At 45.4% G+C, this 16,074-nt stretch overlaps 1 protein-coding gene across 7 annotated transcripts; it reads right to left on the reverse strand.

Moving 5' to 3' along the window:
* Window positions 1–2,128: 2,128 nt before the first annotated feature.
* On the reverse strand, window positions 2,129–7,366 carry LOC117836003 (chloride channel protein CLC-f). 7 transcript variants are annotated; one of them, XR_004635993.2, is made up of 10 exons: window positions 6,734–7,366; window positions 5,855–6,257; window positions 5,287–5,481; window positions 4,482–4,936; window positions 4,309–4,413; window positions 3,905–4,135; window positions 3,539–3,754; window positions 2,898–3,127; window positions 2,588–2,780; window positions 2,129–2,499 (listed from the first exon to the last, which is right to left on the reverse strand). XR_004635993.2 is itself a non-coding variant. In XM_034715352.2 (9 exons), exons 1-9 carry the CDS (start codon window positions 7,325–7,327, stop codon window positions 2,732–2,734), a joined length of 2,478 nt encoding a protein of 825 aa, XP_034571243.2. In that variant the 5' UTR covers window positions 7,328–7,366; the 3' UTR covers window positions 2,129–2,731. The 7 variants fall into 7 exon arrangements, 6 of the variants coding, with proteins under 6 accessions (XP_034571243.2, XP_034571257.2, XP_072151061.1 ...); XM_034715352.2 differs by having other exon boundaries at window positions 2,129–2,780; XM_034715366.2 differs by having other exon boundaries at window positions 2,129–2,780; window positions 2,898–3,045; window positions 3,526–3,754.
* Between the last annotated feature and the right edge of the window lie 8,708 nt (window positions 7,367–16,074).

Here is a 16,074-nt window from a genome sequence, read left to right on the forward strand (position 1 = left end):
AAGCGATCAAGACGTGCTCCACTGCTCCAGAAGGCAGAAGCGGCGCTCGGCAATCCAGCCCTGACGGTCTAACGCAGCGCTCGGCGCTCCAGAGTCCAAACGTTGAGCCGCAGCGCTTGCCTGATCGCCTCTGCACCCGCTGAGGCGCTGACCCGCGCGATGAGGCGACGATCGGATCGGTGTCGGGCGGCGGCATGGAGTCGGGACTCAGGAGCGTATACGACGCAGGCATACGGAGAGTCGGAGATACGGAGTCAGGGCGTCAGGCGTCAACACTCAATTTGGCAGGCTTGGCTCGCTCTGATCGCTTGATGCTCTGATTCGGAATCCGCGGCGGCATGGCCAAGCGTATTTGGCAGGCCTGACAAGCAATTTGGTAGGTCCAATTTAGCACGGATGGAAGGCAGGCAGCAATTATTACACATGCTATTTAATAAGGCTGAAACAAAATGCACCAATCAAATTATATATACTAACTATCTGTCATGGACCCCCGGCTTCGTGGGCCCCGGGCGGTCGCACGGCCTGCCCTCCCCCTAGAGCCGGCCCTGCCGGCCGTTGGAAATCAAAGGAGGTCGTCGTACGTAGATTATGGCAACTGATGGTCACGCGTGAGTGAGTAGGAGCCCGTGGTAACTGCCTGACGTTCTCCCCTCGCTCGTTTATTTGCTTCTCGGCAAGGAAACGCAGCGTGGAAACGCCATGGACTTTGCACGTAGGTCGAGCGGGCTCAACAATCTGTTCCTGCCATGGTGTTCCTCGATCTACTCTTGCTGTGTGATCGATGGGCTGATGGCTGCGTCCTGGGAAAACGGTTTCTGTTTCCCGTGCGCGCGCTGATCAGCTAATTTCGCCTCCTGGGCATGTGCGCAGCCAGCTTTTGTCAGGATTCCTGCACAGTGGAGCTAGCTAGCTTGCGTCGTATCTGCAACAGCGCCCTTGATGGTGCAGTTCTTGAAGTAGTGCAGGCCCTTCTGGTCATACAGCGCGACCTGGCCGCCGATGACGGTGGCGTTGTAGAAGGTCGCCTTGGTTCCCTGCACCCGCAGCGCCGGCGCCTGGGCCTTCTTAGCGCCCGGCTTCGGCAGCGGCACGTCGTTCTTGAAGACGAGGCCGGAGGCGATGAAGTAGTCGGACTCCACCGTGACGGTGGCGCTGCCGACGGTGCCGAGGGGCTTGCCGTCCTTGCCCGGGGTGGTGGCGGTGTCGTTCCAGACGATGACGCCGGGGTTGCCGGGGTCGGACATGAAGGTGACGAAGGGCTTGCTCTTGCTCAAGAACACCTCCTCGCGGAACACGACGCCGGGCTTGAGCAGCTGGAGGGTGTAGCGCTTGGTGCTGCAGTCGGGGATGTTGGCGATGGACTCGCTGATGGTCTGTAATAACCGTTCTCGCCGCCCAAGTCGTTGGTGGGGTTGATGCCATTGCCGACTCTGTTAGCCCCGGGTTGATTTCAGCATGCATGCGTGCGTGTTTCTAATTTTCACTATCTTAGCAGCTTTTCGCGTCTGGAGGAGCGATCGGCTATAGTTTCACCCTTTAGGATCGACGGGTGTAATTGCTCAAGCAGATTCGTTGCGAGTGTCTTTGCTTTGTTGCTTCAATTCGGTTGCCCTCGGCCCATTGACATTGAGACGGAGACGACCAACTTTTTCACGAGGTTGTGCAAATTGGTGGTTCATGCGTGGGATGGAGATGACCCCCTCGCGGAACGCTACCCTGCGCTTCTCAGTCACTGCAAGAGCACCAATTTGACTGTCGAGCAAGCAGTTCAGAACGGGCTTCTCCAGCATGAGCATGTCGCGGAAATCCAGTCTGAAGCTTTCGTTCTGCTGTGTTGCTGGCAGTTTCTGAGAGAAGTGCTACACACTCTCTGCAAGGGAAGAGGCCAGGCTGTGGGGATGCCGGTTCAAGCCTGGCCGTCCGCGCGTTACCGATGGGCGGTGCTTGCTATTTACTTCGGCAATGCATGTGATCATTAGCTAAACAGCCTAAACTCTGTTGTAAAACTTTAACCATCAGCCGGGCCGGTTTTGGCCAATATCAATGAACAACTTAGTACAAGCATACAGTCTTGTCATATAAGATAAACAAGATTCGCAAGAGGTTCATCACTCATCAGAGGAGATAAACAAGATGACGGTAAATTATACAAAATGTGGTTTTTCAGCTTACAACAGCGGCGACGAGATTCTACTGCACAAGCAGTTTCTCGTGTCGCCATACTACAGCATATGATTCACGGACAAAAAAAAGGTGTGATCAAGCTGTAATACAGGTGCAGCTTACAATTTACAGCAGTACGAGGGTGAAAAGTACCGTCTTCTTACTCTACACCCATACCTCATCCTTCTCCCGTGTGAAGTACAAAGTCCACCCGTAACAAGAACAAATAATTGGTACGGGCAGGGATACCACAAGACACTGGCTGTAACAGGGAGTCTTTGCAAAATTTGTCAGGCTTTGCCTGTGCAGCTTCCCATAAGATTACAGTGGCATCTAAACGATACAAGTTAAACTGCTGGTGTATTACTATGCATATCTGCATTAAACTGAGATGTCTAGAACTCTAGAAGTAGTCACTTACTGCTGTGGTATAATAGGGCACTGTAATTTTTCAGTGCCCATTTGCTATAAAAGGGGGGTCATTTCTTTTCTCTGACATATGGTATTCAGTTCACAGTTTCCTCCCTTGACAATCGAATGAATAAATATCATCAGAGTTGTGTTATTAACAAGCCATTCTTTGGCATATGGTCTTCCAGTTCTCGACTTCCTCCCTTGTCAAGCAAATGAAATTAACTGTATTAGCTTACATGAGTAGTACTACTAAGCAAAGTTCAATAAAACAAAGAAAATGCAAGGATTAAGAGAGAGCATATAAGCTTATGACTAACCGCAAGCAGCAACCAATAGAATCATAATGTAGAAGGGCAATCGGCTTGCGCTTTCCTGCAGTTCTATGGCCAACACCACGCTTAACTACAGGCAGCTGCTTTATCCCTTTGGCCTCCATAAGATTTTTCGCAGTGGTCAAATCAGTATCTGGAAAGCATGTTAACAATCCGCGTTCACTCCCCCGGTACTGGAAACCTCGAGTAACACATGATGAAATGGAGGGTGAGTTCTGCAAATAACCTTTGAGTTAATATATTTTTCCCATCAGAAAGTGTGAAAATTATTTCTTTATCTTTAGAAGCTAGGATGAATGCACATATATTAGGCATCAAAATCTCAGTAACTTTTCAACTTGGTGTTTTGAAAGTTAAACCAAGTAAAAAGGGCACACGCTAATCTGTTACTTGTTACCATAGCCGTATTTACTGTTACTAATTGGTTACTCTGAGTTGATCTCATTGCAAAAAGTAACATAGCTCATTGATTGCTGACCTTAGCCCAAATCTACGCTCTAAGGATTTTATGTTGTGAAAAAAATCCATTCCTTATGAACGAAAAAGCAGTGATCCAGCCATATTTTTGAAAAGCATAGCAGTATTTCAATGGGATGGAAGAATTTTCTTTCACCATGTAGACATACATCAGTCTTGGGGCAGTCTCCATCAATGAAGCTTTCCCCATGTAATTCAAATCCCATGCGCCTAATATCCCCTAATGTAATAATTCCTTCAAGGAAATCTTCAGTGTCCACAACAAGGGCACAATTTTGCTGATTGTCATGCAATAGCTGAAAAGCTTCTGTTACTGTTGCAGATGGTAACACTTTGACATAAATCCTTGACATGGCCTGGGAGACCTGATTAAAAGGTACAGATAAAAACATAAATAATGGCACAATTACAAACTTGCATTTCTCAAGCATTATAGAGTAAGTCAATTAAGCATGCTATATATGATAACAAGAACTGGATATGGGTAAAAGCTGCCATAACAAAAGTTGACAAACCTTCAAATCATCCAGAAGCATTTCTTCATTATAAGTTCCATAATTATTAACATCACTTTGTATAATACTGAGCTCAAGGTCATCCGCACCATCAGCTCGCTTCGAGCTACCATTTCTGTCTTCTGATGAAATTGAAGAATAACCTCGTCTGGGTGTTCTAAAACCAGAAGGCTCACTGTCATTTGGTTGATTTACTACAGAAGGAACCCATATTGCCAACCCAACTGCTCCCTGGTACAAGATTGCCAGGAAATAGAATGTGCATTAGTTCGAACATGCAATAGGAGATGAAATGACCTATATGTCAACTATATAAAAATGGTACCAGAAATAACTAAAAAAAATTATGTTTGTACCTTGTGTAACGAAAATATAGAAAGACCACATCAACAGTCAGCACTTACCATGAGAGGAAGCAAAATCCTGTAATCCTTTGTCAGCTCGAAGAGAAGCAACACTGAAGTCAATGGGACTGAACAGACTGAAGCTAGTGTAGCAGCCATTCCAACCTACATTCAGAAAATCAGTGTTAGTGCACATTATTATAGCAATAAGAAAAAAGGGTTGCAAAACTTACCAGAGCATAAGCTTGTGGCTGTGCAACAGCAGCATTACCAGGTATAGCTGAATTTATTAAATAAGCAGCTGATCCTCCAAATACAGCTCCAACAGCAGCCCCAATCATCAGGCTAGGAGCATATAGCCCTCCCACGAGGCCAGAGCCCTTGCAGAGGGCAGTTGCAACCACCTTTGCAGCTGCGAGTTGAGTTAACAACCATATACCAGGAGCAGAAGCACTTTTTCCAGTATGCAATATTTCTTCAACATTTGTGAAACCCCAGTATAAAATCCCTGGATATTTCAGAGCTATGAGGCCTGCTCCCAGCCCACCCAAAGCAGGGTACACTATAATAGGGAAATTAAACTTTTCCTTTATGCGCCCAAATAACCTTGAAAACCATGCTACCAGTCGGTCAAATACCACACTGACCACTCCACAGAGCATTCCTAAGATGAGATACAGGGGTAACTCTGCAGACAAGTTGAAGATATAAAGAATTTAGGACAACATTAAAAGAACACATTTTCACATGCAAATGAAAATATGAGAACAATATTATGCAGTTTTCAAAACCCAGGTCAACATCACAGAACATTAAGATTTCTGAAGGGAACTTGAATTTTTTACAGCAAAGGTTAATCCTGAAACTTATGAGAAAATCATTTCTTGACGGTATACCCGTAACCTGAACAATGGAATCACATATTTGGGCTTGATGAATTGACAACAGAAAAAAAAGGAATTAGCAAGGGTGGCCCCGCAGCTTCATAAAAAAAGAATAGCTGCGAAAAGTACTGTAAGAAAGGATTAGAGGAGCTACCGGCAGCAGATTTTAGCTCATATGCTGGCACTATAAAAGCTGGTCTTGCTCCAAGCAAAACATTTGATACAGTAGATGATACAACAGATGCCAATATTATCATTGCAGTCGTAAATGGAGGTGAATTTTCTGCTTTAAGGGGCCTCAATACAGTTTCAATGGCAAAGAAGCACCCAGCAACTGCTGCATTGAAGCCTGAAAAGCCACACACCAGGAGCAGTATATTAGCAAAATTTATATCACAAAAAAGATGAAATCATTTGTAGGGATAACCTGTTTCGAAAAAAAAGGAGTTGAATCATAGATTAAAGTCAAAACTGAGGGATAGGGCTATTGGACGGGATTGTGACTGATGGTCATTAGCTATTCCATTTTAGGGGGTTTCTTGCTACAATGCTTGCAAAGCTATGTTTACTATATTTAATATAGTTGTTGAATAATCAAAGGCGATTTAAATAAAAATAATAATAAAAGTTGGCATGTCAATAGCATCTAACTCTTTCCCCATATCCAACAACCAGGTCATTACACTGCAATTTTGTGATCCGTCACTGAATGAAAACTATACCTGAAGCTATTCCAGCAGCAGCACCAGCAGCAACAAGGGCAATCCGTCTTTCCCGGTTATTCTCCATCATTTCTGAGCATGCATTAGCGCACGACTTGCCAATATCCACACTAGGACCTTCAGGCCCCAACGAACAACCAGTCCCTAGAGTAACAGCAGCCTGGACAGCCTTTACGGTTGGGAAGATGGCTCCAAGAAAGTTGATTCCTTGCCTCTGCCCTGATTTCACAAGTTGTAGCTGCTCAAATATCTCGAGTAACCCATGCATCATTCCTACAACCACACCTCCGGTCACCGGGATCAGCAGTATCCTGTGCCAGGTATCTGCAAGCCTCTGCAGGCGGAGCCATGCTGCACCTTCGTTTGGAGTACCTGCCCATGCCCATTCATGGATGACATGAACCTAGCAAAGCCATTAAGGCAGCTGTATATGGAATCAGTTATTCAAGATGCAATCACAAAGCATCGGCTATTTTCAAATTGAAGTGTTTGGGTCAGAGATAAGATAATTATTCCACATTAGCATGATGTGGTAGGGTTTTAAACAAAATTTGTTGTGTTTGGAGATCCATCACTTCAGTCGCCATAACAGTCACTTAATTCCACATTAGTTTCTTTGTACTACTACTAAAGTAAAAAAAGCAATCTTATCTGGTGAGATGCACGGAAATGTTTGTTGGGCAGACATAAATGGAACCAAATTTGCAGCATGTCGTGAACCTGATCATCTAACTTTTCCATAGCAGTTACACATTCCAAAAGTAGGCTAAAATGTTACACCCACCCAACGACTAAGCAACCAAAACCAACTTACAGTAAGTGTACTACTCCGACTGCAATGTCCAGCATCCCAATTAGGAGTAGAAAGCGCCGACTCACCCCGCGGTTGAACGCGGCGACGCAGATGCCGGTGGCGAGACCGAGGAGGCAGCCGATGAGCAGCAGCGCCCACTCGGGCGGCGCGCCGTCCCCGAGCTCGTCGTCCTCCCCCGCCTCCGCCCTCTCCCGCTGCCGCTGCGACGGCTGCTCGACCACCACGGAGCAGTCGAGCTGCTGGTAGCCGTGCTGGTGCTGGCGTCGCCCGGCTCCGGATCCGCGCGCTGACATGCGGCGCTCGAGGTGGCGCAGGAGGCCGCGCACGCCGCCGCCGCCGCTGGCGCGCCTCGGAGAGGCGGTGACGGTGGCCTCGTCCGCCTCGACGTCGGCGTGGTGGTGCTGCTGCGGCCCGGCCCCGCGCGGCGAGGGGCAGGGCGGCGACGGCGCGTGGGATCTGAGGAGCGAGGCGTGGTCGTCGTCGCAGGCGGACATGGTGGCGTGGCGTGGTCGGGTGTCAGGGGAGCGGGGGCGCCGCATCGAGATCTGGAGGCCGGGAGGGGTTGCGAATGCGAGCCGGGGAGGCAAAGTGGAGAGGTTGACGAGTGCGAAGGCGCGCGTGCTCAGGTGGCGGCACTTATACGAGGTATAGTTGACCATGCAGCCCGGCACGGAGCCCTTCTTTAGCCCGGCCCTAGCCCGACCCGGTGGCTCGTGCAGGGCGTGGGCCGGCACCTCGGCATGACGGGCGGCACGGCCCAACCCGCATACAATGGTCAGCCCGTAGCTGACTCGTAAACCAACGGTCGGCGGCGCCAGCCTAGTCGAGAGAGTCATATATAACTCCCCCGGCTGACAGCCTCCCCCTCGCAACCCTACCCTCCGGTCCCCCATCTCCTTCCAGCGGCCTCCACCCTCCCTTACCTCTCGTTGACTCGCTCTCGACTTCAGCTCTTCCGTCGCCACCCCCCGCCCGCCGCTCTCGCTCTCACCTCTCTCCCTCTCGTCTCCGGTGACGGTGAGATCTTCGGGTCCTCAGCTCCTCCTCCTCCCCTTCCCGGTCCTGCTCTCTTGTCTCGTCCTCCGCGCCACGAAGCGGTGGAGGTCTCGCTTGCCACCGTTAGTCTTCGTCCTCTCACAGTCTTCCCTCCGGCATCTCGTCCCGTCATCCTCTCCGGCTCTGGGCTCCGGCTGCGCAGGTAACCCGTAACCCTAACCCTAGATCTTGATCCCGAATCCTGATGTTTTTCTCGTAGTCGTAGATCTACGGTGTCTGAGTTATGATCCTCTCATTCCTTCTTGTTCTTCCAAGTCTCCATGGGGGCCGCGCGCCGTTGAGGGACGGAGCTGCTGAGGCGACGATATCAATGCCGGAGGGCTGCAGCCTGCCACACGAGGTCATCGTGATGGACGAGAACTACACCATCAACGACAACTTCAGGGCTTGTGGGCTGCCAGGCGACGACGAGGACGACCTGGATGCCGGAGCTATAGCAATCTTCAGTAGCTCTGCTACTTCCATCCAGGGTCGGTCCTGAGATTTGGGAGGCCCGGGGCGAAAGTAAAGCTCGAGGTCCTTTAATATAAATATTATAATAAATATATATAAAATGTTACCAATAAATAATTAAATGTATCTAAAAGCAATATTCATATCAAATTATTTATACATATTACCTTATAAATTTCTTCTAACATTCCTCGATGCAAAGTCACTTATGATAGAGTTGATGTCAATCTCATCCAACAATTTCTTCTCAATGCATAATGTTGCCAAACCATTTAACATCTCCTGAGTCATTGTTGACCTCAAATAGTTCCTCAATAACTTTAACGTTGAAAAGCTTCTTTCAGCCGATGCGATAGTCACAAGCACAGTAAATAGAGCCGGTAAGGAATGGAAATATTAGGATAATAATCCACATCTCTAACATGCTCGAAAATATCCATAGCAGACATTACGTCATTTGGCAAAGTGAATTTCATAATCTTTAATTCAGAAATAAGATCATATACCTCAACATCAGATGAACCATCAAAAGAAAAAGTTTCTACAAATTTAGTACAACATTCTTCAAGTTCATTATCATTTAATAACTTCAAAGTGCTTGAGCTCAATAAAAATCTGAATATATCTTTAAACACCATGAGTTCTTCAAATCTGTTGTTCAAAGAAGTGATTGTCATATCAACCAAAATAAAAAAAATATTTAACTTCAAAAGCCTTTTCAGCTTCAAGAATTTCTTCTTGGCAATTACTTCCATCAAACTGTTTCTTCCTCGTAGCACGATGTTTTTCTAGAAATGATGCCTCTACACCCATTTATGTTGCAATACCTTTGGTGGTGATCAGACTAGAAAAAAAATCCCTCATTTCTGTAATTCTCAAAGTATTGTGTTATACCTTGTATTTGCTTCAAAGTAGAGTCAATGCACATTATTGATGATTGCAACTTCTTGCTCACTTTATTTACAACAAATAAAATATCACACCAGATAACCATACTAAGTAGAAACTCAAAGCTGCCAAGTGCATCAAATAATTTTTTTGCATCATTTTTATCCTTAGGTTAAATTTCATAAGTATGATGTAACTCACACAAAGCAGATCTTAACTCAGTGGCTTGATATCTTATTGTTGTAACACTTTTGATTCGACTCTCCCAACGAGTATTGGACAATGATTTCACAGTTAAACTAGGAACATGTTTAAGCAAAACATTCCACATTTTCGTAGAACCAACAAATAATACATATATGCATTGAACAATTCCAAAAAATGAAACAACTTTCCCACTAAATTTTGCCATAGCACAAAGAGTAAGATTTAGACTATGGCACACACATAACATATGCAATGCTCTTGGATTGATATCAATTAACCGTTTTTATACCCCTTGGTGATTTCCTTTCATATTAGAACCATTGTCATAGCCTTGACCCCTTATGTCACTAATATTTGGGCCAAAGTACTCCATAGATTCAAGCAATACATTAAAAAGTCCCAAACCAGATGTGTCATCCACCTTCAAGAACTCCAAAAGGTATTCCTCAATTTTTATCTTGACATCAGACAAATTAACATATAGAACTAATAAAGTCATTTGTTCTTGATGACTGACATCAGGGGTACAATCTAGGATAATGGAGAAATACTTGGCCTCTTTAACAACCTTTATGATAAAACTTGTGATATCAGAAGCCAAAAGAGATATCAACTCATTCTGAATTTTATGACTAAGATAATGATACTGAATTTCTTTGTTCTGAATACATCTAAGGTGGTCTTGCATTACTAAGTCAAATTCTGCAATCATCTCAGCACAAGCTAAGAAATTACCATTATTATCATTATAAAGCTGCTCACTGCTTCCTCTGAAAGCCAAAATACGTTTACCAAGAAATTTCATAATGGTTGTTATTCTTAACAAAACTTGCCTCAATCGTTCTTTCTCCTTTGTGATTTGTTGCTGTAATTCTTTATCAATTGTTTCCTTTTTCCATAATCTAGCTCTCAATTCATTCCAACTGTTCATGTTACTAATATGCTCGACACTATTTTCTAAACCCATCACCTGCAAAAGAACTAGGACTCTTGCTAGTGCCAGATTTGAAGATCTTACAGCAAAAACAAAAAACTTTATCAACATGCTTCGAATAAACTAACCATTTTCTATCATGTACCTCTCTATTGCTTAAATTTTTAGAATAATGAGCATATGAAAAATATCTTGAGGCAGCATCTAGAGGAAATTCGATATTTTTTTTCTCTTGCAGGCCCTTTCTCGACTAATATATCTCTTGCTTTATTATCAAGATTAACCTAATTTTTTGGATCATAAATATCTTAAGTGTAAATTGGTTGCTCATCAACACTAGCAGACTGTGCATGTGCACCTGATGCATTTACTGTGTTCTCAGAGTCACTTACATTGTTATCATCGACGTTGATGTTAACATTTTCTTCCTGATTCCCATTAGTTGGTTCATCCACAATAACTATTGCCAACTCATCTGGGTTCGTTGAAGCGCCCGTGTTACTTTCAAGGCCCTGATTACTCTTGCAAAATTTATCCATAACTCCTCTCGATGATTCTACCAACTCATCCACATATCTTTTTCTTTTCCTTTTCTTGTTACCTGATTCATATTTCCTAGACGACATGGTATCCCATAGTGCTGAAATTATTCTAAATATACAATAGTTATAAAACAGTTGAGATTAAATAACTTGTGATAGTGAATTAATAATTAATGGTATGGAGAATTGGGGAATTGGCAATCGAATCACCTGATCACAAAAGTGAATTGGCGCCAACCGCAAGGTCCGCAAGCCACAAGCTGAGAACCGGCAGCGCGCAGGGGTTCTCCACGCTCGTTCAGGAACACCACCTCGTGGTTACTCACCATGTGCAACTGCATGCATGCACGCATACCGCAGGTTGGTCAAGACCAGGATTCCAGGAAACGACGACGGAGCGCGTGCCCCGGCTCGGTAACAATCGTCGGGGCTATGTGCATGCGCGTACACAGTGATCGAGTAGCGTACCTGGATACCGGCGCAGTCGAACAGCCTGAGGTCGCCGACGCGCACGACACCACAACACGGTGGCGGCCTTGGGCGATGGTAGAGTACGGAGTTGGATCTAATTGCGATTTGGGCAATAAGCACACCTGACACCTGGGGTGGGGCCCTTGGGATTTTGGGGCCTAGGGCGGCCGCACACCCTGCCTCCTCCCCCTAGGGCCGACCCTGCTCCCATCAATGTGGATACTGGTGCTTCTGCTAGTGATGCTGTCGGAGGCGGGTCTGCGACTCCGATGCCAGCTTCTATCCCATCTTCGACGCCAACTACCTCAACTGGCACCAGCGTCCACAAGGGTACCAAGCGGAGATCTGCTGCATGGAACAACTTTGAGGAGTTGTTTCAGGAAGGTGCCAACGGTAAGAAGGTGAGATATGCTGCCAAGTGCATTCACTATTCTTCTATTCTCACTGGGCATTCTTGTGCTGGTACTGGGCATTTGCTCCAACACCAAAAGATATGCTTGGCTAAACAAAATCATTCTACTCTAGTTCAGTCTTGACTTCAGTTCAATTCTAATGGCTCGGTCAATAATTGGGAATATAAACCTGATGTTGCTCGTAAGGATTGTTTCATTTAATTGGTAGACTTGATCTACCTCTTGGCTTTAATAAGACAGAGGCATTTGATGAGTACATTCAGCGTGCTCATAATCCTCGTTTTGATAAAGTTTCTAGGAAAACCACTACTAGAGATTTTACCAAGTACTTTGCTGAGCGTCGTGCTTCCCTGGTTGAATGTTTGAAGTCTTCTGTCTGTCTTACTTCTGATATTTGGTCTAGCAATGCTAAGGAAGACTATCTTAGTATTGTTGCACATTTTGTTTCTCCTGATTGGGAATTAGAGAAGAGAGTCATTGCCCTTAGACTAATTGATTGCTCACATTCTGGTGTTAACATTGCTAAATGTATTGAAGATGTGATCTCTGAATTTGGTTTGAAGGATAAGATTTTCTCTGTCACACTTGATAATGCTTCTTCTAACACTTCTACCATGGTCACACTCATTTCCAAATTTGTTGGTTATCTTGGTACAGACCCTGAACCACTTGACAAGGATGACAAGATAAAAGCATTGCGTGGTCTCTTGCATCAGCGCTGTGCATGCCATCTTATTAACCTTATTGTCAAGTCTGGTTTGAAGAGAATCAAGTCTCATCTTGATGGTTTTAGGACTGCAATCTTTTTTCTGAACTCTTCTAACCAACGCATTGCTGCTTTCCATAACTTCTCCATTATTAAGGGGGTATCCCTCGTAAGTTTGGTTCGGATATGAATGTGAGATGGAATTCTATGTATCTCATGCTCAAACATCTACTACCATATAAGAGCATATTTTTTGTCTTTATTTCACGTCATTATGGTTTGCACAATGGCCAGCCACTACTGAGTGATGGCCATTGGAGAGTTGCTGGGAAAATTTTGCAGTTCCTTGAAATGTTTTATGATTTGACTGTTGTTTTATCTGGTATTTACTATCCAACGAGTCCTTTGATGTTGCATCATATTATTGAGATTGCTGGTCATTTGCATGGTCAAGAGACTGAGGCATTGCTCAAAAATATTATTGCTCCCATGAAGCTAAAGTTCATCAAGTATTGTCAAAACATATCTCTGTTGTATTCCTTTGCATTTATTTTGGATCCTAGAGCCAAAATGAGAGGTTTTCATAATATTCTTCAGATTCTTTCTCAGACAATTGGTGTTGATTACTCTTCTTATTTCAGTGAGGTAAGTACTGAATTATATAAACTGTTTAACAAGTATGAAAACAAGTTTGGTGCAGTTAGGTTGCAGAGACTCTCTCAAACTGCAAGAACTACTGGTATGAAAAAAACTGCATAGGTTAAGATCTTTGGTGCTCCATCTGGTTCAGGTAGTTCTCCTATTCTTGCATCTACACCTCCTATACCTGCTGTTGGACAGTGACATTGTTACTTGCTATGAGGATGACTTCAACATACTTAGTTGGTGGCACGAGCACAAACTATCCTATCATATTCTGTCCATACTAGCTAAAGATGTGATGTTTGTTCCAGTTTCCATTGTTTCTTTGGAATCTTGCTTTAGTCTTACCGGCAGGGTGATCGAGGAGTGGCGCTGACGGTTGTTGCCAGAGACGGTGGAGATGCTGACCTGCAAGCACGGGGAGTTGGAAGATGCAAGGGTACAACATGATGTTGAGAATGAGATCAATGAACTTGAGGAAATATTCAGCAGCCCCTACCCAGAGCAAGATGAAGGGCAAGCTAGTGGAAAACGATGTGTGCATATTCAGTTCTGTTCTTTTATTGCCTATCATGATTTATTGATTCTTTCTACTAGAGCAACATACTAACATGATTAATGTTTTATTCCTAGGACTACCCCTGCCAATGCCAACTGATCAAGAGCAAGCCAACTGATCTTATCTTGTGCCTTTATGATCATGTGATGTAATGTTGAAGTTGGACCATTGAACTTTTCTGAGCTAGCTGTACTTTTTTTTTCTTCCTAGGATTTTCTTACGAGGTGTGAGTTTTTATCTAGAAAGATTTCTAATGAGGCAGCCAACACTTGATCACATAGATCACGTGTTGAATTAGTAACAGCTTTATCTATATAATTTTGTCATTCTGTGTGAAATGTGAATGTGTGATGAACTTTGATTCTGTGAATGTGTGTTGTGTGATGAACTGATTGTTGAATTGATCTTTATATCTAAGCTCAATGTTGAATTTGAAGTTGGTGAAGGATTTTTACCATCCACGGGCTGCGGGCTGGCACGACACGTGCAATTGGCCGTGCTCTGCGGGCTAGGTCGGCACAAAAAAAACATTGCGGGTCCGTGCTTAGACCATTGGTGCAGCTCGTGAATCAGCACGATACGGCACGACAGTGGGGTAGTGCCGGATCAGACCCGGCACGAAAATGGTCATACCTTGCCGGGCTCGTGCCGCCGGGCAGCAAGAGGGAGGGCGCACGGCGGCGACGCCGACGCGGGAAGGCAGGAGGCCACGAGGGGCAGAGTGCGAGCGCGAGCACAAGCAGTCAAGCACCGCACAGAAACGGAGGAGTCAGAGACAGCAGACTGCGCGCCGCGCCTGCCGTCCCGTCCCATGGCGAGCTGCGACGGCGTGTGTGAATCTGGCGATGTGAGTGAGATTCCCAGCAAGGAACGGACCGGATCTTGTGTGCCTCACGCCCTCGCCTTACTCCTCTACAACTTTGTTTGTGTTTGATCCTGTTCGCTCGTGAGACAAACGCTGACCACAACAACATTACAAAAAGGGCAGCGAGTTGATTGCTGGAAAATAATCCTAGGGAGAGGGAGTCGTTAACTTACGTGAGAACTACTAGCAGTCATTAGTATTATCAAAGAAAGAAGAGAAACTACTAGTAGTACTTCTTGGTATTAATTTTGCATCACCTTTCTCATAAAAAAATTGCACCACCGCTCAGGCACTCACCCGGCAACCAAAATGTTTCTTTTGTTCTTTTTGTTGGGCGGCTATGGCGCCTAAGGACCGGTCGGCATGAAGTGATCCATGGATATTACAACGTTTGAAAAGGTTAGCTAGTTACTAAAGTAGATCCATCCCTATCGGCACTGGCGCCAAATATTTGGATATTTAAAATTTTGAAAGCTGAGGGCCTATATAGAATAGAAACATTCATGGGGTGGTTGGTTATTCAAAAGTACCAACTCCAAACTGTCGGCGCAAAGAAAAGAAACGATCAATCGATCAAGACGGGCCAAGACTGTGGGGTTGGCTGCTAGGCCTTATTTATACTTAAATGGGCCCAAGTGGTTCGGCTCATATAGAGGGCCAGCTAGTTTTCGGCCTTTATGTAGATGTAATAGCCCGAGTCCTCTAAAAACAAAGAGGTACTAATAGCCCAAATGGCGGAAAGTTTGGGCCAAAAGGTAATCGTCCCAAACTTTTGATTGCCTCATTGGAATTTGATTTTTCCTCAGAAACAGAGCTGGGTTTTCCCCCCTCTTCAGCAAGCAAAAAAGAAAAAAAAGAACTGAAGAAGGCTACTTGAATCTAGCTAGGCAGAAACAGAGCTGGGTTTTTTCCTCTCTTCCCACGCGCCTCCATTCTTCTTCATCTGAACCATGCCCAAACATCTCAGCACTACACGCACCTCATCAAACTCAGGACGATGTCCTCACGTACGCGCGCGCGAATGGAGGCATGGAGCAAGCAGCTCGTCGGCTTTCTCAGTTCTCATCATTGCCCGTACCAGCCAGAGGAGTATTCAGAATCCCAGATTCTTTCCCAAAAGGAGCAGCGCTTAGATAATCAAACGCAACCCTTTTCTCCTTCGCCTTTGATGGGCGGCCACGAATTTTCGGCGCACGGCTTTATTTATCGCCGGCCGATCGAGCGGCCGCTGCGGATGGGTCGGTGAGGCCGCGCCCGCGCGCGCGGCGGAACAGCTCACGTGGTTGGTGAGATGGCCGCTTCCGTTGCTGGTGCTCGTGTCGCCGGTTGGTGCGTGCCTGCCTGCTGCTCTGCTGCTTCGAATCATTCCCCTATCATTTTCAGGCAGCAGGCAGCGTGTTCCGCCGTTCGGGTGCTGCTGCTGCTGGTGGTGGTGGTGTTGCCCCATCGGAGGCGTCAGGCTGAAGCTTCCGAGGAAAAAGATTCCATCACCGGCTAATCAGATGCAGATACTGGCTAGCTAGATTCTCTCTTTATTTTTCACCCCCTTCTATGGGGTTGTTTGTTTCTTTAGCACCTCCTAAAATTCCTATCACATCGAATATTTAGATACTAATTAGGAGTATTAAACATAAGCTAGTTACAAAACCAATTGCATAGATGGAGACTAA

This window comes from Setaria viridis, chromosome 1 (genome assembly GCF_005286985.2).
Source record: "Setaria viridis chromosome 1, Setaria_viridis_v4.0, whole genome shotgun sequence".
NCBI classification, from domain to species: Eukaryota; Viridiplantae; Streptophyta; class Magnoliopsida; order Poales; family Poaceae; genus Setaria; species Setaria viridis.

Coding starts and splice junctions, on each gene's coding strand:
- LOC117836003 (XM_034715352.2), bottom strand. CDS start 7,327: ATGGTCAACTATACCTCGTATAAGTGCCGCCACCTGAGCACGCGCGCC. Junction 3,755..3,904: donor TGCTTCTGGATGATTTGAAG/GTTTGTCAACTT, acceptor CCTTTTAATCAG/GTCTCCCAGGCCATGTCAAG. Junction 2,781..2,897: donor TCTATTGGTTGCTGCTTGCG/GTTAGTCATAAG, acceptor TTGCTTGACAAG/GGAGGAAGTCGAGAACTGGA.